General features: G+C 39.4%; 2 protein-coding genes across 2 annotated transcripts; one reads left to right on the forward strand and one right to left on the reverse strand.

Annotated features, from left to right (window-relative positions):
* Nucleotides 1-423: 423 nt before the first annotated feature.
* LOC148335326 (uncharacterized) lies at nt 424-2,584 on the reverse strand. Its single transcript, XM_088299553.1, has 5 exons — nt 2,296-2,584; nt 2,158-2,214; nt 1,573-1,721; nt 1,238-1,351; nt 424-830 (listed from the first exon to the last, which is right to left on the reverse strand). The coding sequence occupies exons 1-5, from the start codon at nt 2,480-2,482 to the stop codon at nt 639-641; spliced, it is 699 nt and encodes a 232-aa protein (XP_088155679.1). The 5' UTR covers nt 2,483-2,584; the 3' UTR covers nt 424-638.
* Nucleotides 2,585-8,379: 5,795 nt separating this feature from the next.
* Nucleotides 8,380-18,034, forward strand: slc23a4 (solute carrier family 23 member 4). The gene is made up of 12 exons (XM_088298532.1): nt 8,380-8,544; nt 9,079-9,219; nt 10,881-11,038; nt 12,448-12,607; nt 13,813-13,994; nt 14,376-14,496; nt 14,849-15,005; nt 15,090-15,343; nt 15,451-15,615; nt 16,957-17,065; nt 17,170-17,265; nt 17,536-18,034. The coding sequence occupies exons 1-12, from the start codon at nt 8,497-8,499 to the stop codon at nt 17,802-17,804; spliced, it is 1,860 nt and encodes a 619-aa protein (XP_088154658.1). The 5' UTR covers nt 8,380-8,496; the 3' UTR covers nt 17,805-18,034.
* The last annotated feature ends 5,629 nt before the right edge of the window (nt 18,035-23,663 follow it).

The raw sequence follows: 23,663 nt of genomic DNA on the forward strand, positions 1-23,663 counted from the left end.
CAAAAGGCAAAAAAAAATGTAAAATAAAATATTGTGAGGGCTGCTAAATCACGTCAGACATGTTTATTGTCTCAAGTGAGTATGACATTATTTACTAACTGTCTTCCACACTTACAACAGTGTAATCGTGCGCAATTTATTGTATACTGGAGTCACTTTACATTCAAAGTCATCAAAAGTCATCAAGATGGATGAATATATATATATATATATATATATATATATATATATGTTGTTTTTTAGCATCCACCTGTTTTTGCACATGTGCACATTCATGTTTCTCCAACTTCCCAAGCTGACCTGCGAGCAACCTCAGTTTACAAGCTCAAATTAAGATAAGTGCCGGTGGTCAGAAGGTCAAACAGATGAACATAAGCGGCACATTATCTTATCTCTGACAAAGGAATGTGGCGTCATGAAAATAATATATCTCCTGCCTAATAACGCAGCACACAGTAAAGTATTGTAGCCTTGACGTGTTTGAAGTGTTGTCGACAGAGACACAACAGTACTCATCTAATATTTAGAGAAGACATCTATTGCACAGAAAGACTGCTGCATGCAAGCACAGCAGGTTGTACATTAGCTTAATAACTTAAACGGCCTGAATAAAAAACTGAAAAATTGTGACGGTGCTGTCACAACATAATCGTGTCGTCATTGACAAGAATAGAGGTCGCTATCTGAGGGTCAAAATACGGACTTCTGTGATGCCTGAAAAGTGTGTTGGTCAGCATGCTGGGAGGTGACTTTGCTGTGAGGAGCAGCCTTGAATGCAACGATTCTTGCGAGCAACATGGCAGCCAACACATTGTCGCCAGCCGTGGTTTCTGATAGGAAGACAGAGGCGTCATATTGATGACATGTTGTCCCAATATAAACATAAGTAGCTTCATTGATAATCAACTTCAATCATTAGATATGTGTTTAAATAATTTGCCATTGTCGCAAGCGCACATTCAATTTCAAAATAATTCATGAGGTACCCCGCACATTTGAGACTCCACTCCAATGTAATTTGTATTACCGATCCAGTATTACAGTATTACTGAAATCTAAATGCAAAACCACAATAATAAACATGAAGTCAAATGAAGGCCACTCGAATACATGGCCATTTAAAACTGAGTATAAATTCCTCAAAAAGCAGAATTGTATCTTGCATTTCATTCTAAGTGTGTAGGGTTGCATGACAAATAGCCCAGTGGATTTATCTGACAAATATACTTCAACATACCTCATAAAATAACCGTGAATTATTTTTCGAGTGCGTATGCTGTCTGTCCGTCAGCTGAATGTCTCTTAATGTTTCAGTTTTCCTCCATTTGGCTCGACGGTTCTGAAACCAAATCTAAGGCAACAAAAAAAAAACAAGAAGTTTCATTTGACATACAAAACTGCGACAATTTGGTCACCTTGTAGTAAAAGTGGTGTGTTTTTGAGCTACAACTTGCAATTATATATTCGTGGATTCCAGCATAAATGCGTGTTATGGTATATCAACAGTTGGACTTAAATTGTAAAATAAAATCAGACAGTGAATGACTGACTAGAATAAATAGAATTGTTTACCTGTATGCGCCCCTCAGTGAGGAACAGACACGATGCCAGCTGCTCTCTGGTGTTGACATCTGGATAGTGAGTTTGTTGGAAGACCTGCTCCATCTCCTGCACCTGGGACGGTGTAAAAGTGACTCTGGTTTGCCTCTTTTTTCTCCCGCCTAAAAAATAAATAAATAAATAAATATATATCAATAACAAGGGACCTGGTCCAATATTATTTATGGAGAGTAAAATTACGAGGAAAGTCAAAATTTCCTGTGGATAGCATTTAAATTTGAATGAATGAGTGCTGAAATGACAACACACAAAAATATTTTTAGGACAGTAGGCCATTTGTTAAATATCTTGTAAAATAATGGAAGAATTCCAACCAAGAGGCCATATTGTACTTTAGTGCTCATAATACATAACACATTTCATTCCTAAAGATTGCACCATTTCACTTCCAAATATTCTAATTTTCTCCTATCTCATATCATTATGACTTTAGCGCATAACTTTAATGTATAATTTGTTTTCAGTGTTGCCCATAGAAGTCTTCATAGTAATCCCCTCAGTTGATCGTCATCATCATTATTTTTAAATTGTACTAACTGATACAGTCTGCAGTGGATTTCGGACAGTCTTCATGTCTCCTGATTTCTGGACTTTCTATAGGGGAACCAAACATGTTAATTTAAAATTGTATAACCATATAGAGCATGCAACATTCGGCTTATTAGAAGTGCATACCTGCGCCGACAAGCTGGTTTGATATCCTGGTGTTCTCCTTGATAACAGACCAGTTGCGACGAACTTTTTCCTTTTCTTTGGTGCAAGTGGGCTTTTTCAGAATCTCCTCAATGGAATGAGATAATTTTTTGCATGGTTCCCGGTCAGACCCCCTCTCTGTGTCATCTCTACTCCATATTTCCAGCATTGTAATGTCTTATATGGCATTCAATATTGGAATTTTCAGTACACAGCCCCAATAAAATAGCACCTCTTGTTAAGAAAATGCGCTCTGACTTCCTCGTCTGCTCTTTGGTGACTATCTTGCACTCTGCTCCCTGAAAGGTGAGGGCATTCGGGTTGTCCTCCCTCTCATGGTGGGGTGGAATCAACCTTGATCACATGGTCACCATGGAGGAGGAGCGACGCCATGTAACAGCATGCTTCTAGGAAAACTCTAATCAGCATCTCATAGTTTTCTCGCCAGTGTCCTCAAAGAGCACACTCACGTCTTCTGATATTACACTGGTGCCTTATCGCACATATTTGCTTTTCATTCACTACCAACTGAGTAAAAAAAAAAAAAAGACGCATTTTGCCGTCAATGGTGTTGAATGAATTAACCCAATAAAGTACACAAAATGTTTTACATTGATTAAATGATTAGGTGAAAGGAAAAATATCATTAGTCAAAGAGAGAATCAGTTGGAAAAACCAGCCGTTTTAAAGTGGAGCTCCTTCTTCTGTTTTATCACTGGATTTATTGGAGCACTAATCTTTATGACCTCGTCCCTTGTGTGGCCTCTCACACCCAAATTCACCTCTCAGGTGTAGTGGGATCTGAGATTGATACTGACCTCTTGTGGTGTATGCTTAAAAATACTGTACGTGCATGTACTAAAAATCATGGCACACTGAATCGTGGATTTTATTTATCAATAAATAAAGAAATAAATACATAAATATAAAAGTCACTGATGTTAAAGTGGTACATTCGCATGACTTGTGTGTGGGCAACGTGGGTTCGGTTCCCACTCAGTGACGGTGTCTATGTCTACCCTGTGACTGGCTGGCGACCAGTTCAGGGTGTAGTGTGCCTTTCGCCCGTAGTCAGCTGGGATAGGCTTTCCTCAAAGGCAAGAACAAGAAAAATGAATACGCTTAAGTTATCAAATCAAGGTGCCGGCAAGATTCTTGTCACATAATGCAAAACCAAAAAAGGAAAAATAAACAACAATATAGTGCTTTTAGATTGGGGCAGTGCATAAGCTGTGCTCAGATGTGGAAACAAAAGAAATAACATTAACATCAACAACAAGAGACAGAGAGAGAGAGAGAGTGAAAAAGTGAGTGCGTGAGGGAGAGCAAGAAAGAGGAAGCCAGTATATTACAAGATTTCATTCTGTTGTTGGATTTGAGCCCGCGTCGACAAGAGAGGTAGAGAGTGAGAGAGAGAGACAGAGCGAGAGACGGAGCGAAAGAGAACGTGAGTCAGTATATCACAAGATGACATTTTGCTCTGAGTGCAAATATTTGAATTCTATGCATGCGGTACTCAAAGGGGCGGATGAAAACTGAGAATGTTTTCTTTTGAGCACCCAAATTTTTCTTGTGTCCATGCTTTATCAGGAGCACAAGATAAATATAAAAATGAACCAGAAACATTTCTTGTGTACACCGAACGTTTTCATCGGAACACCAAAATGTTTCTTGTGCTTTCTGGTGCACTCTTGAAACTTTTTGGTTATCAGGAGAAAACTTTGCTGTTATACTCTGAATAAATCCCAATAACATTACCATAATTTCATCCACACAACACTACAATTTTTCTGTCTTCCAATTTGTAGTTTTAAATATGTTTAGATTCCTGTGAAAAAAATCAAAGCATAAGTAAAGCCTCTCCCACATGTGGATAAAATTCAATTATGATTGTAGAGGATAAGAAAACAAAAAGGGCAAACAAGGAACAAACACTAGGAAAAGGACTTGCACTTTGACAAAGGGCACGAGAGAATCAACACGACAAGAGATATGAATAACTGGCATGGACAATGAAAGGACAAGAAGTGAAAGCAAAGAGGGAACTAAATACAAACAAATTAACGAGACAACGAGGAGCATCTGGACAAGACACAAAGGGTCGGAGGGAGCTAATTGGTTAACACTGGGCCTTGGGTAAACGAACACAGGTGGACACAATGAGCATGACGAGACAGAAGACACTGGAGCACAAGGCAAAACATGAAACTAAATACTAAACCAAAAACAACAAACACAGACTATGACATTTTGTCAATTTATCGGCCAATAAAATAAATGATTTGTACATTGTCTTTTAATTACATATTATTGTTTACTGGCTAGCAAATGCTCCTCACAAGAGGTATTGTGAGTGTAAGTGGTTGTTCATCTTTATGTGACCTGAGATTGGGAGGCAATCACTTCAGGTTTGTGCCCTGCCCAAAGACAGCTGAGACAGGATCCAGCCAGCCCACGACCTACGTGAGGATTGGAAGATTCATATAATGGATGGATGGACGTTTACTTACACATATACAGCACTGTATATGTGCAATTTTGGCATCCGCCCATACCTGTTGTGTCACATGTTCTGTGCCTGTAAACACAAGCAGCCATGTTGGATATGTGTTGTAGAAATAGACTGATTTACAGACTTGCAATACTCTAAACGCAACGCTAAATTTTGTTTTCTGGAAGGTTGACACTGACCTCTTGTGGTGGGTGCTGAAAATGATGTATCCAATATATTATTGGAAATGTTGGATTGTAGTCAACATTAATATTTGCTGTGAAGTAAGATGAGTCGTGCTTTTCTGTAGTTTATCATCTGGAATTTATAGCACTAGCTTGGATTAATTTTGTGGAAGTATTTATGCAAGGACACATTCACACTTTTTTTTTAGATAGGACAATACTGTACTGTATTGTCAGCAGACTCAAGTAGTTCATAATTTCACAGAACTGTTCAACATTAATTCAATAAATGTGTGACATTCGCGGTAATAAAATAGATTCTGAATAAATTCATTTTGATTGCTATCTTGCTTCTGATCACATTTAAGAGCTCCTTTCTTCTGGTTAAAATAAATCCAACAAAATGCTTTGCACAAGTCTTAAAGCCATCACTAGCTATAATTATTTTTCTTGATAAGTAGGTTATCCCTTCTTGGCATATTTTAGGCTATTTTAAAATTACCCTCAAAAGTATTTACTCATTCGTATAGGGCCTGTTTTCCAAACTTAAGTCAATCCCTTACTCGCCTTTACGCACTTTGAAGACAATTTTCCCATCAATAAGCTTCTGATGGACACACCCACACGCACAAACACCATCCATTCCCTTCGAGTCACTTTTGAAACTGACCAAAACCAACCCGTATCCGAGTAAAAAAAAAAACAGACCAATATGTGGCCAGCGGCTCTTAATAAAGCGTTACGGTGAGTTACATAGAGTACGTTCATACACTTGTTTTGTGGTCCTTTATGTTTGCACATTTCTGTCAGACGCTGGTAATAAAATTCCATAAAAATGGATTTACGTTTATTTAAATATTTACAAAATACCTCGGTTTTTGTGTTGCTCGTTCCTGCACGTTATAGATGTTCTGTGGAGTCTGTTACGTTACAAGAGTGACCATATTAATGACAATAAAGTGTCCTCGATGACACTGGCCATCTAGAAAGTTGTTGAAGTGTATGTTTTTCCCAAATCTAGCTGAAGAAATCCACTTTCCGAGAGCCACGTGGCCCACAGATTCATGGCCATCTGAAGCTAAACTTCTTATTTCTACAACTGTAACTGAGCAGAAGTTTGTGTTAAGAATAATGCATAATCATATCACTTCAAGGCTTCGTGTCATGCATGCTTTGGAATTTGCTCACAGTCACATGTGCACACAACTGAGGGTATCCAATGAAGTCACGATGTTACGCTGCTTATTTGCTCCATTCACGTGCTTCGTTTCCTCAGTCATGCTATTTTTCAACTTGTAAACTGTCGGCTGCCAGGATGGCCAAGTGGTCTAAGGCGCCGCGTTCAGGACCCAGTCTCCCCAGGAGGCCTGGGTTCGAATCTCGAATTTCCCCATTGTGGGACTAATAAAGGCAATATTATTATTATTATTAATCCCTGTCAAAACTGTATTTAAAGTACGTTTCGGAGATTTTTTTTTTTGGCTTCCTCTGCATTAACAATTCAACAGAAAGGATTTGTGATACTTTAGCTGAGGAATCTTAGTTGGATGCCAAATTTGACTTGACCTTATGCTTTCAAACCAAATTATTATGCACGTCTGACTAAATAGCCATATAATAGGTAAAGTGAATGGTTGGAAAAGTCGCTACTTGTACTTTGCATTCCGTCAAATATTGTGTTGTCACGCTTCTCTGTGTGTGTTGGTGTGGCCTAAATTGTTGATTTAGAGCAAAGATAAAGAACCCTGTGACTAGGGTGAGTTTCGTCCCAATAATGACAAAAGGGCTACATCTTTGGAACATCTCACAGTAATTCAAGGGATGTGGGATGTTATCAGATGCTTGGACGAATAAAGCTATTTAATACAATTTAGGGGGAAATACGGTTGTGGAGAAAATGAGAAAACTAAGTTAACATTAATGGTTTATTTGCGTCATGTGATGGTTTGGCAGCTTATGTGATGGAAACTTGTCAAGACTAAGCACATGTTGAGCAAAGGGCATGGAAAAACTACGGTGCAGGTACAGTGTGTATTCACAATTGATTTAAATTGACTTTCTAAAAAGAATGAACCCGGTCGACCCTGACAAAATAGTTAAAATTGTAATAGGTAAAACTTTAGTTTAAGTTCCAAGAAAACTAAAGTCTACTAATATCAATTCCGTTGAAAATTAGCATCATTAAGTCAAGTGTACTTAAGTAGCTCATTTTCATTGCCTGACGAAAAGAATCGTAGTTCACTTTTTGCCATTTCTTGTTGAAATACAATGAAAAATGCGACTCACCGTGGGTCGTAGTAATACTATAGTTAGGATTTCTGCCTCACAGTTGTGAGGTTGGGTTGAGAGGATTTGCGGGACATCAAACATCAAACGCCGCACACGTAAACTAGCCAACATTGTAATAGCTTTCCCCTTGTCTTTCCCCTCGGAACCAGTTAACACGTAGGGCCTTGTTTTCATGTCGAGTTTACACAGGTAAAGTTGGGCGGAACGGGGTATTTACGCCTTGTGCACTGTTGCCGGATGGAAGTCATCTTTTCCAAGGGCAATCCTTGCGCCAACCCCCATTTGCATCCAAATCATGGCGCTCCGAGCGCTGTACGCCAGAGTACGCTTGAAATTGCCAAAACAAAAATAGACTTGTTAGGGTCCGTGCTTGACATTGGCAGGTCAACTGCAAAATCTCCCCTTGCGGATGATGTAGTTGGCCGTACTTGTGACATGGGCAATTGGAGACCAGCTTTCACTTTAGCTTGTGTTTTTTGTGAGCTCATTGCCAGCCCAATTTATCCACTGGCAGACTAGGAAAAATGCTTCTATGATATCCATAGCCATAAATTCATTTTAATAGCATATTCTTTATTGGGGTAATCTTAAAGTAATTGAAAGTGATCAAGTTATATTCCTATAATATGTCACTTTGATGACACCATGGACTGCATCGCTCACAACCCGTTTAGTATCAGTCTCGCATGCTATAAGTAATAAATCCAATCTGAGTCTGTATACTTGTCAACCATGTACACTTGCAATACAAATCTCTGATAAATATGTAAATTTTAATCCTTGTAAGCGTACTTACATTGTTTCTTACTTAGGGTTAAAACAAATCCCATGATTTGTAAGCGGTGGTCACTTTTTATACCCCTCTTTCCAAATGTTATGGCTTGTGGAAGATTCCAGCCTCCTAATTAAATAGTGGAAACAAACGGATGCTGTTTGAGTGTCCCCTGGTGCCACTGACTACTGGCGAGTGCGTCAGCTGCTGTTACTGTTCTAATTGGCTTCACATGAGATGTGGGTGCAACTTAGTTCACCCAACAAGAGCAAAGTCTCATGTTTGAACTTTGATAGCTCCTTCTTCCACTGCCCACATCTCTCTCCCCACCTCCTTACCCGATCACTTCTCTGCTTCTCCCCAGTTGCGCTCCATTCTCTTCTCTCTGATGGTTTCGATTTTTTTTTCCTTTTTATTTTATTTTGGGACAGCCATCTGAAGTTAAGATGGCCCCAGAAAAGGAAAGCAATGGTCTCGACAACTACGCATTTGCAGTGAGTACATTTATTGCCTCTTCCACTATATATATTTTTTATGTTGTTCAATCGTCGTTACGCAGTTTTCTCATTAGAAACACAGCATGGGTAAATAAAGCCTTTAAAATTCACAAAATGTGATTCTTGAGTATTACTGTTTAGTCAGCCAGTCAGATGTACATTTAAATGTGCATCGCCACCTAATAGTAAGACATTAGTATAATCGTAGAGAGAGAGAGCGAGAGAGTGAGAGCGTTAGATAGAGAGATAGATATAGATATATGGCTACCAATAAATCACATGAATTACGATGGACTCATTTGAACCTTCAGTTAACCGAATATGCATATTTTGGAAGAAGCTTGACTACCCATAGACACGTGAGCAAGAACATAAATATTAAATAAGAATAATAATGCAGATTTTTTTTATTTATCCATCAGTGTCTTTAAAGTTATTACTTAAAATAGAGTACATACATGGGACGATGAAAGAAGTATTCTTAAGCACACAGTGTTTCTGCGATTATTCATCCTTTTACCCTCATTCAAGCTTGAAGGACGCTTCTGCGAGCTACCTGAAACAAAACATGGAGAAGACGTTGACACTCCCATGGAAGAAGAGGGCAGCAAGTTGGCTTACTGCGTAACGGACGTGCCACCTTGGTACTTGTGTATCCTTCTTGGTATTCAGGTATGTCAACAAAACAACAAGCATGCACCCAAGCAAAACCGCAATGAGGCAACACAATGACAACTGTTCGTGACAAAAGCTGTCACGTTACTTAATGTCTTTCTTCATGGTTTGTTAGACTAGCTCGGTTTTATATATGTGGACCTAATTGTGAAATTTGCTTCAGTCACAGTTATGGCGTTGCAGTCAAGAATGGCTCGTGTTTTGTTTCAGCAAACACTCCCATGTGCAACTGTATTAGCTTCGACAGTAGATACTGCCATCCGTTTTCTATTGTGCGGTTCCTCATTAGGGAACCGGATCAGGGTAGGCAACTGCCAGTCCGAGGGCCACATGCAGCCCCCACCTTCACTTTTAGTGAACTCTTAACTCATTAAAAAAAAACACATTTTATTTTAATTTGTTATTTTTTTAAGGGGGATATGTTCCCTCTACTACAGCGGACTCCCCCCATATTGGCGTTTTTTTACTCACCTCTTTTTCAACACAGCATATATTTATTGCGTGAGGGGCGACTGAAATAGATCAAAGATTTGGTGTGGGGTGACCATCTGTCTCTGCCACTTCAAACGAGAGCGCGAGCGAAAGAGAATAAAAAGAGAGCGATCAAAAAGATGTCATGACTTATATATATATACATATATATAATGCTTCAAATATGTAAATGCTCCTCTATTAACTGGCAGGCACACCCTTTTTACAAATAAATAATTTCTGTGACTATATAAGTTTTAAGTTCAAATAAACAGGCCCAGCTTTCACAGTAAGTAGATTAAATTTGAGAGTACAAGTAAACTGAGATCAAATCCTCATAATTTAAGTAGCGTGTGGCATTTTTGTATGGTGGAGTGTCGTGAGTATTTTCGTGTGAGAAGTCAGTGTCTTGGCTCTGGTTGGAGAAACACTGAGCTCGTAGATTACCCTGAATAATACATAAGGAAAACAGACATGACATCAGATATGAGTGAACAAATATTCTATACCAGGGGTTCATAACCCTGTTCCTCCTGTTTTCCATCTCTCCCTGCTGCAACACACCTGATTCAAATGATCCGATTATCAGCAAGGACTGCAGATGCTAGATAACCATCTTGATCATTTGAATCACGTGTACTGCAGCAAGGAGAGATAAGAGAGAAAACAGGCAGGACAGCAGTCCTCGAGGAAAAGGATTGAAGACCTCTGTTTGATACAATAAGCACTTAACACAAATGGCATAAGTAACACATTTGAGAAGTAGAGAATTATGAGAAGAGAATGAGTACATTTAAATCTGCATTAGCTTTTTCATTTTGAGAGTTAATAATAAAAACTAGATATTATATCTTCATTTATAATGAAGTGGATTAATTTTTCTCACGTTTGTGTCATTCCCTGGACACCCTTGGCATTTGTCCATGTTGCCTAATGTGCACGATGGCTCTGACGAGGAGAACATTCGCACTCCGCAGAGGCCAAATTGAGATTTGCACACCGATCCTCCGAACTGTGAGGCAGACGCGTGCACTTCCTGTCCTGTGTCCGGCCCCACCACCCAAGACTGCTTTGGGGGTGTTCAGACTGTTCACACAAGCTGCTCTCTCATTGCCAAAAGATATCAAACGTGCTTTTAGATCATTTCCTAACTGCGATCAAACTAAGTGTACATCTTGTTTGCTCAGCACTGCTTGACAGCATTTGGAGGTATTATTGCCATCCCATTGATCCTCTCACAAGGCTTGTGCCTTCAACATGATGGCGTCACACAGAGTCACCTCATTAGCACCATCTTCTTCGTGTCTGGAGTCTGTACTCTGCTGCAAGTTACTTTTGGCATCAGGTAGGTAGGACTGAAGAATACATTCTGTGGTCTCAGTGACTTTTGATTATGGCGGGGTGATTAAAAATGAATAAGCCAAAAAAGATTAATGAAAAAAATTGGAAAACTCTAGCTTGGACACATGTTGTACATACCTGCGAGTTTTTATTTCATGTTTTGCAAGTGCTCAATATGGCCACCATTGGCAGCAAAAGTCAGGACAAACCTTTCTGGAAATGCTCCAAAACTGGCTATTCACTTTACTGCAAGCAAATTCGAATAACTTCATTTTTCAACATGATGATGTATGGCCCAAATTTTCATCTTTGGGTTTGAGCTTATCCGAATGAAAACTAGCCTCAGCGGTGGTAGGAGAAGTGCTAAACACCTGGCTCTCTGCACTCGGCTCATCAGGTCACCTCACTGCGTGTAACCTTTTTTTTTTAATAACAATAAGATTGATTCATTTTATTTCTAGGCACCATTGAATCACCTTGTATATAGGACATAAAAGTGTACAATTATTCGTTTTGTTGAATAACAAAGTTCAATCATAACTCAGAATGCAAAGTAATGTAGTCTACTATGTGACGTAGAAAAAAAACATTAGCCGTTTTCTTTCTTTTATTCTTAATGTGTGAATTTTATGAAAATATAAAATAGCACAATTGAAACCTTGATCACTTGAAATTGAATCAAAATAAAGCTTTATGGACTATGAATGTTCCGCTGTTCATAATGAATTCACAATGCTCCAATTTTTGTTTATTATTATCAATTAATTTGCTTCTTAAGGAGTATTGCTTTATAACTTTATTGTGTTTGGTAGTTAATGTTTTCGTTTATTTATGGGGAGCCATGAAATCGTAGCAGCATTTGTAATTGTGAATTATTATGTTTGCAGTCCGAGTCATGCCGAATATTGGTGTCAGACCAGGATTAGGAAAAGAATTTCCCCAACTTATTATCAACAGAATCTTGTTCTTGCGAAATCCACATTCCGCTGGCTCAAGGCCAGTGTGCATTTTTGTCTTTCTCCAAATTCTCGGGAGCAGATAAACCTGAAACCAAACAGCGCACAATGCGTTACATTTCCTGGTGCTGACAGATATTTACAGTCTGCATCAGACCATGCGAGGCTTGTGACATGGAATGACTCTAAAGTTGACTCTCATCTAATCTAAACCAATTTAATGACCTGATAACATCTGTTTGCTATCTCATCTATTGCATATGATGGGGAGAATGTTTATATATCCACTCTTTCAATATTGTGAGCATCTGCCGTTTTCTAATCAGTTTCTCTCAGCTTTTTCCTGCTTAGATATGTTAAAAAAATGAATTGGTTGATTATATTAATAGTCAGGTAAAATTCTGACTGACATGAATCAAATGATCTATCATAACATATTTGCTCTTATGCTTTGCAGACTGCCAATTCTCCAAGGTGGGACATTCACATTGCTCGCGCCGTCCATGGCGATGCTGTCAATGCCAGAGTGGACTTGTCCTGCTTGGACACAGAACGCAAGCCTCGTCAATACGTCCTCTAGTGAATTCATAGAAGTGTGGCAGACTAGAATGAGAGCAGTAAGTTAATTAGAGGACATGACAGCTGTCAAAGTCATGCAAATTGACCACGATGAGCTCAGTCAGTTTTCCTTTTCAATTTAGAAACAAATTAAAACAACACAACATAACAAACTGTCATATTTCCAATCTAGTTGACTTTCTTTTGTAAACATTTAACATTATGCGAGAATGACTTTAAACACAACTTTACATGTTCTTCTGATGGATTTCTTTGTAACTATTGGCTATTTTTGCAAACCCTTCACCCAAATATGTGTAGGCCAGTACACGAGCCAGTTGCTATGCCATAGCTTTTTGCATTGGCATCAAGAGGAAGATTAAAATTGTAGAGTCCTTGATGTGTGGACACATAATATTCCTCTTCCTCGTCCTTTTTTTTTTTTTTCTCACTCCACGCCACACCACGAGACAGACAGGTGATTGGACAAATTTTCATCTCCTCCTCCCATACCAGCCACTCAGCGTGACTGACCCGCCCCGAGCTATTCCATTTACAAAATCAGCGGTCAATGCGAATTCTGGACAGCTGTTGCGCTCAATGTGTTACAAAAGTGTTAACACCATACAAAGCAGTGTTTGTGCTTTTAGTTTGAGAAAACTTTTGAGTGGTTTTGCGGTAGATGTTAATAGTTTTAGAAATTGTGCAACAAGGATCACTGTTAGAATTTAAGCCGTGAGAAAAAACAAACTGTCACTCCCGAAGTGTGTCTTTGATGAGAACAGAAAATATTTATTGGTGGCTTAAAAAAAAGCAATAATTTTTTTTTAAATAATACATGTGTATATATATATATATATATATATATATATATAGAGAGAGAGAGAGAGAGAGAGAGAGAGATAGATAGATAGATAGATAGATGTGTGGGGGGGGGTGTGGGGGTGTGGGGGTGTGTGTGTCTGTTCGTGGGGGTGAGTGCGTGCGTGTTCTGGCAGTGTAATGCCTGTATTTAAAATCTATTGCTAATCGGACTACGAGAAGCATTTTCGTGGCTTACTACAATTTTTGTTGACTGAACAATTTTGTAGGGCACAAAGAAATCCTTCAACATGTGCTAATTTCAATATGTGCTACTCATCGGCAAATTCTCAATTTATTCAGAAATGAACTGGATTGGATGTGTGTGTGCTTTTTTAAATAAACCATAACTGCAAATATATACTGAGTTGTTGATCATATGCTCTACCATGTTTGTCTTTAGGTGCAGGGTTCCATTATGGTGGGCTCACTCTTACAGGTGTTCGTAGGTTTCTCTGGCCTCATTGGCATCTTCATGCGTTTCATTGGACCTCTCACCATCGCCCCCACCATCTCGCTCATCGGACTGTCTCTTTTTGACTCTGCTGGTGCCAGTGCAGGGAACCACTGGGGAATTTCCACCTTGTAAGTGATATAACCAAAGAGTCACTTTCAACTCTATGCACTTTTGGACTTGAGATGATCTGGGGGATTTATTTATATTTTATTTAATTTCGTTCGTTTTTATTGTAATAATACTGTTGGGAAGTTTTTAGAAAAGTGTTTCCACTTCAATGAATTTTTGCAAAACATAGCTTATACTGTACATTTGAATAAACCTGCTACATGTCTCACTTGTCCATTGAACTGAGTGGTAAATACTTAATCTCCAGGCGTGACAGGAAATCCTATTAAAAGTTCAGCGATCTAAGGACCTACTGTAATAGCAGAAGTTTATATTGTGCCAAATGCTTTCAAATCAACATGTGCATTCAAAAATTGTGAATTTTTCCTTTTCTCGTGCAGAACCACTGTCCTGATCATCATTTTCTCACAGTACCTTCGTCACATTCCTGTGTCTTTGCCGACATACAGCAAGGATAAAAAAATACACTCCAGTCGTGTTTACATCTTCCAGATTCTCCCTGTATGTGACCCATTTTGAATTTTCTTTCTCATGTAGCAATATTTTATTCATGTATGAAATCAAATCACTTTTCCTCTGCACTAGTTATGGGCATAACAACTGACTCAGTCAGTCATTATTGTTCGGCAAAATGAAATTTGGCGGTGCTGTTAATTCAGTCTCAGCTAAAGTTTGTGGTGTAGTGGGGCAGACATTCGGTACAACTCTAAACAACAATGGGAGACAAAAGTTCAGCTCTTTTCGAGAGATTCTGCCATCCCCGAAGTAACAATTGATTATATGAGCCATAGTTGACCAATGAATTTAACTTTGGAGCTCTGATACATTTGAGTTATTTTGTTTATCCCTCCAGGTTCTGATTGGAATATCCTTCTCCTGGCTCCTGTGCTATATTTTAACAACCTACAGTGTACTTCCCTCTGATCCAGGCCAGTATGGTTACCTGGCTCGGACTGATCTGAAAGGCGACGTCGTGGCTAAAGCTCCTTGGCTCACGTTCCCCTATCCCGGTAAGAAGCCGTGAGCTTTTACTCAATGAAAACAGGATAAGAATTCCATGTAATGAACCCTGTGACCCCCTCTTTTTCGCTTAGGTCAATGGGGGGTGCCCACAGTGAGCGTGGCAGGGGTACTTGGCATTTTTGCTGGTGTGATTTCATCCATGATAGAGTCTGTTGGGGATTACCATGCGTGCGCCAGGCTATCCGGGGCCCCGCCTCCACCTAAACATGCAATCAACCGGGGCATTGGGATTGAGGGGCTGGGGTGTCTTTTGGCTGGAGCCTGGGGGACAGGAAATGGTACCACCTCATATAGCGAGAATGTGGGAGCACTCGGTATCACAAAGGTGAGTCCTCTGTTCCAGGCTGAATTTATTTAGGAATGTGTACTTTTCCAGAAGAAAGAAAACTACTGAATATAACATTTGAATAACTTCTTCTACTCGCTCCGCAGGTGGGCAGTCGTATGGTGATTGTCGCTGGGGGTGTCTTCATGATAGTTATGGGTGTTTTTGGCAAAGTGGGAGCCATTTTTGCAACCATCCCATCGCCTGTCGTAGGAGGGATGTTCATGGTGATGTTTGGGGTCATTTCCGCTGCAGGAATTTCTAATCTACAGGTGAGCATGTCATGTTTTTATTCAAGCAGAAGATTCTTTTACACTCACATAGCAATACAAACATAGAATTTGATTTTGATGGTCAAAAAAAAAAGGACCAAAGGTAAAATCAAACAAACAAAACCCCAACAAATTTTATTCAAGCCTGTGACAAAAATATTTTCTGCAGATTGAAAACAAAGTCAAAACTTTGTTTGTACTAGTGATGAGTCCAGCGACACTGAGGCGTCGATGCGCGCGCAGAGCTTCCAGGGTAAACCCCGTGTCGGTGCGCGTACTGCTTTGAGAAAGTCACGTGACCACTACCAGAATCGTGTCGACACAGCGGTCGCGCGCCAAACTGTGTTCATAAGGAAGCGCATCTGTCAACAGGATGGACGCTCAAAACAAGCATCGAGTTATTGGCGCGTTACTTTGCATTAAATATCCGCAAGATGGAAGACGTCACTGTTGATGCGCACTCAGAGGTGCAGCGCTATACGTCAGCAGGACACGTTGCACGTACGGAAGACCCGCTCTTATACTGGAAGTCCATGGAGGCAACGTTCCCTCACCGATTTATATTAGCCACACAAAAAAGAAATAGACTGAATAACAAAACGCTGGAGAAACTAATTTTTTTTAATAAAAATCTTTAATTACAATGAGTCCATTGTCATTCACAACACTTTTACTTGGGCATTCAGACAGATGTCCTCTTAATTTATCAACTGCGTCTCGAATATAAAATATTTTTTTTTATGAAATTGCGTGTATGTAAAAATAATGTGAAAGCAAATGCCTAATCAGAATCAGAAATCCCTTTGTCATTGTACTCAAGTGTGCAACGAGATTAGAGAGCTCCCCTCTCCAGTGCAATACAACAATAATTCAGTTAAATATATAAATTAGATAAATAAGAGAATAATTAGTGCGATGGAAAGTAATACGAAATAGGATATATAAAAACACATCACGTCGCTAATCAATGGAATTGGATAAAATTAGTTTGACAGATCAGTGTCAGATGACCCTGTCAAATGTTTCCTGCAAGTCCACCAGGTGTCAGTATTCAGCAACACAGTGTCAATACATTGTGTCACTGTGTCGAAACGATACAGGATGCCTCATCTACCCATCACTAGTTTGTACCAAAGCAAGTACCGAGAATGATGCACAGATACCAAGATGGATGAAATACAAGTGATGCAACACACTGAAGCAAAGCTGTCCACATAATGTATAAAATAATGATATGAAGGGGCACATTGGTGAGATATTGCGTGTGTGTGTGTGTGTGGGTGCATGTGTGTGTGTGTGTTATGTTGGAATCCTCAATCTTATTTTATTATTTTTTTTTAGTATTCGGATTTGAACTCATCTCGCAACATCTTCGTGTTTGGTTTCTCCATGTTCTCGGGTCTGGTCATACCAAACTGGATAATAAAGAACCCCACCGCAATTTCTACAGGTATAAGACTTTGTTTTTTTTTTTTTTTTTTACTTAAAAAATATTTCCAATGCACACGTACACAAGCATGTTACATTGTGTCATGGTCTAACTGTGTTGTCCAGGTGTGGCAGGGATAGACCAGGTACTGCAGGTTCTTCTCACAACCAGCATGTTTGTTGGAGGCTTCTTTGGTTTCTTACTAGACAACACAATCCCAGGTAATAGTGTACTCATTTCCGTGACTGTCGGTAGACAAAAGCCTTTAAAAAATGTCTGTAATTTTCCAATTTTAGTTACAATCGTTAAATTTTAACAGTAGGCTTGATGGCAAATTTTTGACTGCATGAGTGCATAACATAAGGTTTGGTTTCTTGAATATTAATAATAAATAAATAAAAAATAAACTATGTGAATTTGATGAGTTGCAATCTGGGAATGAATGTTTAGTTTTGCATACACATTTCTTTTGACCCGTGCATGTCGAGCAGGCACAAAGGAGGAACGAGGCATCCTGGCCTGGAACAAAGCTCACGAGGACAGTTCCGTCAACACACTGGAGAGTGGAGAAGTCTACGGTCTGCCTTTTGGCTTGAGCGCATACATGTCTTCTATGGCATGGAGCCGTTACCTTCCATTCTGCCCACCTTTTGTGCCCAAAGGGACTGAGGAATGTGGTGAAGGCAAAACCACTCAGGGACCAAAGAAGGCACTTGGACATTCAGAGCCTTCACAGATCATTGTTGGAGTCGCTCTTTAAGTTGTGAACTCACATCAGCATCCCATTTTTGGGATTTTTTTTCTGTACGTGCAATGTCGTGAGAGAAACAAGAATTTTTACATTAGTTCACTGTGAAAGACAATTTTTTTTGCTTGACTGCTTTCTTAGATTGAAGTGACCTTAAATGAGTTATTCATGTGTGCAAGGAGAACTATATTCATTCAAATTATTATAATGTATAGTAAATATTACCAAAACAATTATTTGATTTTATTATTAGACAAAGTGATACAAATGTTCCTTGTATTTAAATGTATTTATTCCATAAGATCAGAGAATCATTTATAACAATAATGTAAAGATAAGTAAAATGTATATACAATGCTTTATAAAACATCCTTACCTGGTCTGTTGTGGATTTCAAGGTGTGCACATAATCAATTTGCAAAGAAAAAAAAACACTGGATTGTTACCAAATTACTTTGTATAAGAAAACAAAAGATTCCAGCTAACTGAACTTAACAGTTCAGCAATAGTTATTTAGTTCGGTATTTTGTGTGTGCATTGTATTCAACACGTTGCTCTTTAGTTGTAATTTTGTCATTTAACCACTAGAGAGCAGTGTTTAACCATATTACAAACTGCACTATGTTCACAAAAGTATTGGGACGCTTCAATTTTCTCTATCCATTCAGGTTTGACGTTACACCGCACAAAGGGTACTGTTCCTTAATATTTAATATTATTTATCTTGCTATTCTCTTGCTCCAGAAATTTGCGTGAATTCCCGCAGTTCAGTGACCCTGACATGGATTATTCGGGAGTGTGGGAGGAAACAAGAGAAGTATACAACCCCATGCTCTAGAACAGGCGTGGGCAAACTACGGCCCGGGGGCCACATGCGGCCCATTAAACGTTTTAATCTGGCCCGCCGAACTTGAAAAAAATTAAATAAATAAACCTTGCCAATGTTTTATTTTATAAACACTGTGGTGTGTCAAATACATATATTTTGTTGTAATGCTTATGTTCACTTTAATTTAATGAGGTGAGGTTACCAAAACACTTCCATCTGCCCCTGGTCCGGCCCCTCTGTCAGATTTTAGAACCCATTGTGGCTCGCCAATCAAAAAGTTTGCCCACCCCTGCTCTAGAAGCACATGTAACTTGCATTCAAGGAAGACAAGGCCGTCGTGCAATTACCATTTCACAGTCTGATACACAGTGGCTCGGAAACGACTTTCTGTCATGCTCTTTTACAAACAAAACCCCAAACAAGAGATTCAATACCATCGTAGATGCAACCAAAAAAATATTACTTGTACAAGAATGGATAATTAAAATCGGTCTGTGATTTTTAATGTCATCTGTTTGCCATAGACATGTGGCACTTTAATTAGCAACACAAAGAAGAAGCTACAAAAAATGTCTAACGGTGTCAAAGACATGACATTCAATTTGGGAGTAAAAAGAACACATGCAGCGGGAAAAGAGCGGGCTCACGACTGTAAAAAAGGAAATGTGGTTGAAAAGTAATCTGGTCCACTAAATTTTACACTCATGTTTCAATGAAGGTTACAATATCATACATATTGGAAAGAAAGTAATATAGTAAAAAAGAAAAAGATATGTATGGTAACAACAGCAATACATGCTACAAAGTCACTTCTTGTTCTTATATGGGGAAAAACGGCACCCAACAGGAATGTACTGGTGTGGGCTTTGACAGCAGCTCCTTCTTTAATATTCCTTATAATCTATCAGGGAATAAAAGTGGAATAATAATTTTCTCAGATGTGAAACTGGCACTGAAGTTTAAGGCTCAATGAAGAGGTACTGAATGTGTCATGCAACATGCGCTTTAAAGTAGGAAAGATATATTCCGCTCAAAGCATTGAATGAGCTGTGTTACACACACAGTGATGATGTGAATGATCAGTGCTGATAAATGATGATGAGTTCTACCAGTTCATCCATTATCTGAGTCGCTTTTCTTCGCAGGCATGCTGGAGCCCATCCCAGCTATCATCGGGCAGTAGGCGGGGTACACCCTGAACCGGTTGCAAGCCAATCACAGAGCAGACAAAGACGAACAACCATCCGTGCTCACACCCACACCTTCGGACAACTCAAAGTCTCCAACAACCTACCATCAATGTCTTTGGAATGTGAGAGGAACTTGGAGAAATCCCACACGTGCATGGGGAGAACATACATACTCCACACAGGAAGGCCGGAGTCGGAATCGAACCCTGCACCAATGAACTGTGAGGCAGACGTGCTAACCAGTCGACCTGTGACGCGCCATGATTGGAAAACAAACACAGAATGTGGTATTTGGTCTGCCACTTGGCCAGTGAGCATTGGGGGTTCATTATCTTGCACAAGGACACTTCAACATGGTCAAAACAGGCAGGGATCAATCCTTCAACCTTTGTGTCGGGAAATGAGGTTACATTTAAGGGCCATGTGTTTTGACAATAGTATAAGGGAAACAGTTCCAAATAAACTTGTGGTGATGCCACTCGATTCCGTGGCGCCTTGATTCGGACTATACTCCATACCAGCAATCTATTTTCTATACTGGTTTTCCTCATTAGGATTGCAGGCAATCAGGAGGCTATCCCAGCTGAATTTGGGTAAAAGCTGTGGGACAGACTGGGCGTGCGGCCAGTCAACCGCACAACACAAAAGATAAACAAACATTCCTATTCATATTCACTTCCATGCAGAATTCAAAATCGTCAATTAACCTAACACACATTTTTGGAAAACGGGAGGAAGCCGGAGCTGAGATTCCATCACCAAACCTCAAATCTCTGAGACAGACTAACCATTATTTCACCGTGCTGCCCGTGGATCGCACTCCAAATACATTAAAGAGGCCCAACAGCTCCCCAGAGGAGCTCTCAAGTCGCTGTGGTTTAAAAAAAAATAAAATAAAACATACAAACCAAGAACGACCCTCAAACAGATCTAAGATTTGGTGTGAGGTGACCATCTGTCACCACCACTTCAAACAAGAGGGAGAATAAAAAGTGAGAGATGGAGGACAATTATGTAAACGCCAACAAAAAGTCATAACAAAATACTGATGACTACTTACTGTTGCCGGCAGTGCACAGCAGCATCCAAACCCGAAGAGGAGTTTAATTAGCACAATGGCCTCACAGTGCAGAGCTCGTGGGTTCAATCCCGGCTCCGGCCTTCCTGTGTGGAGTTTGCAAGTTCTCCCCGTGCCTGCGTGGGTTTCCTCCCACATTCCAAAAACATGCAGGCAGGTTGATTGGACACTCTAAATTGCCCGTAGGTATGAGTGTGAGCGTGAATGGTGGTTCGTCTGTGTGCCCTGTGATTGGCTGGCAACCAGTTGCAGGGTGTATCTAAACATTTACGATGTCTCTCAATAGAACGGAGAATACATGGCAAAATGTTAACAATGTTCTGTTTTTTTCCTACTGCATTGTGGGTTCTATTGACAGCACATGGATTCTGACTTGTCTTTATTAAAATAATAATTAAAAAAACAACTGAAGAAAATAAAACTAAACATATAATCAGGAGAAAATTTCAAGGTAAATTGAAAAAATTTCCTGGCTGAGGTGAATCATGTGTGTTATGGGAATGGGATTTGCAGACACGGGGATCATTCCTCTCTCACACGCAATGTCGTATACAAAAAGACATCCAAATGTTGGCTGGATGGCTCATGCATTCTGTGGGCTGACCTCAAGCAAGGTCTGCACTAAAACCAGTGTTTGCTCGTCTTTGCGAGCAGGTATTTAGCTCTTACTGAAAATGACTATCTCAAGTGGATTCACGGCCTTAGCAAGCAAATCATTGCCCTCATTTAGCCTGCCTCATGTTCCTCCCTCTCACTCAGACCAGATGTGCAAGAATACTGTACTTGCAAAAAAAGAACGCAACAAACACATGAATGCAATTACAAAGTGCACGTCTATTTTGAGAGCATGCAACACTTTATTACAGCAAAATGAGACAGTCTGCCGTGATGTACCACCAGAAGCAGTCAAAGACCAAATTCACTCACCACCAGAGCCAGCTGCTTGAAATCGACAACATCATCCTTGCGATAAGAGACTATTTGTTTTCTGTTATGTGCCCCATTTCATTCTCAGCAAATGGTCCATTATTATCACTTTAGGGCTAAAAAGGTTTGTCACTGAGGTGGTAACCTGATAGCTTCCATCTTCACAAGTATAAAATGTAACCCTCTGACCCTGGAAAATGTAAAAACAACTACCGTGGCCTCAAATAATTAGTTTCAAAGGGTATATTAGAGTAAACTGCAATTGTCATTTAATCATGAAGATCTGTAATGGCTGTCTGAATAGCTACTGGCCATTCTATTGCCTGTTGGAGCTAGGGAGCAAGTCCCATCAGCACAGTAGGTGGTAAACACTTTATTTAATTATGCACTGTTAAGGGAGAACTCTACTCCCTTCTTCCCAACATGCATTTCTCTTAATTGTACTGAAGTGTCTCGTTCGTGGCAACTAAATGACCCCAGTGAAACGGTGCGCATTTTGTCCTGTCCTCTTTCACATTTCATGTTTAATAACAGTCAAGTCGGTTTTGTTATATTCCAAAGCGATATTTTACAGTGCCTTCCAAAAGTATTAATTGTGGACAACAGAATCATGAAGACTAACCAACTTACCAGACAGGTCAGTGATAACATTACGGAGATGTTTCAACACAATTCGACCATATCCAGAAAATATTCCAAGTTTTGAACATCTCAAGGAGCACCGTTCAAGTCGTCATCTGAAAATGGGAAAAGTATGGCAAGGGCAAACCTATCAAAACATGACTGTAGAGGTGTCAAAAGTATTCACGTTCATTAAGATATTACAATTGAAAAGAGACTTCACTATAAGTTCAATTATGAATTTAAGCTTTTTACTTAGGTAAATGTAAGTCATATATAATTTTAAAGAGGAATTAAATAATATATGAGATGAATCAATCTCCTTTGCAATGGGTCTTTCACTCCAAAAAATTAAAGCGCTCTTTATCTTAAAGCGGCTTCTAATGATTACAAATCAAAAGCTCAAAAGAAAAGTTTTGATCCAACTTGTGCCGTTTAAAATAACTGCTTTAGTTTTAACTACTTTCTTAATCTAAGGGCTTCACTTCTTCAATAAAGTACAACCAAACTCAGTTTTGCTCCCTTTGCCTTTTTAAAAACGTATGCTAGCATGCATGCTAGCATTTTTAAGATAACTTGATGTTTTACCATACCTGTGCCTCATAATACGATGAGCGTTAAGTCTGTGTTGAATACAGAAAGCACCCCAAATGAGACCGTGCCTTTTAAAACAATGCGCCTTATGGTTGTGAAAATAATTTGTCTAGGTCTAATAAACGCTAATTACATCATGTGTGGCACCTCACCGTACAGGATGATGACATGACTCACCTTCATCTTTTTCCTACGGAGTCCCAAAGGAGACATTCACTCAATCACTAATTAAGCTTGATAAATGACTAAAGCTTGTGTAACATCGGTCATCCACTAAATTCGTCACTTGATTGTTTCTGATGACATTTTGTTTGGACCTCTGCTGAAGAATTCGGCTTAGGCTTGAAAAGTGTGGTCTCTCTGAGGCATCGTAATGGCTTCAGGTTTATGTCTTTGCATTCTACTCGCTGTCCACGAGATGGCAGCCAATTTGACACCCTGTCTATTCAATGCCAAAAGCTTGTGCCGTATCGCCATGGGTGGAGCTACGTGGTGGCCAGGGTGGCCTTGGCTATGCTTCCCACACACTTGAGAACATTTTTATATCTGTGATTTCAAAATCTGCTGTAATTTTCAGATGAATGCAGTTTTCTTACAACCTTATTAAATTTGTTTGTTTGTTGTTTATTTGA

The sequence above is a fragment of the Idiotropiscis lumnitzeri genome, chromosome 6, assembly GCF_059441095.1.
Source record: "Idiotropiscis lumnitzeri isolate Australia: NSW breed Sydney's pygmy pipehorse chromosome 6, RoL_Ilum_1.0, whole genome shotgun sequence".
Classification (NCBI taxonomy): domain Eukaryota; kingdom Metazoa; phylum Chordata; class Actinopteri; order Syngnathiformes; family Syngnathidae; genus Idiotropiscis; species Idiotropiscis lumnitzeri.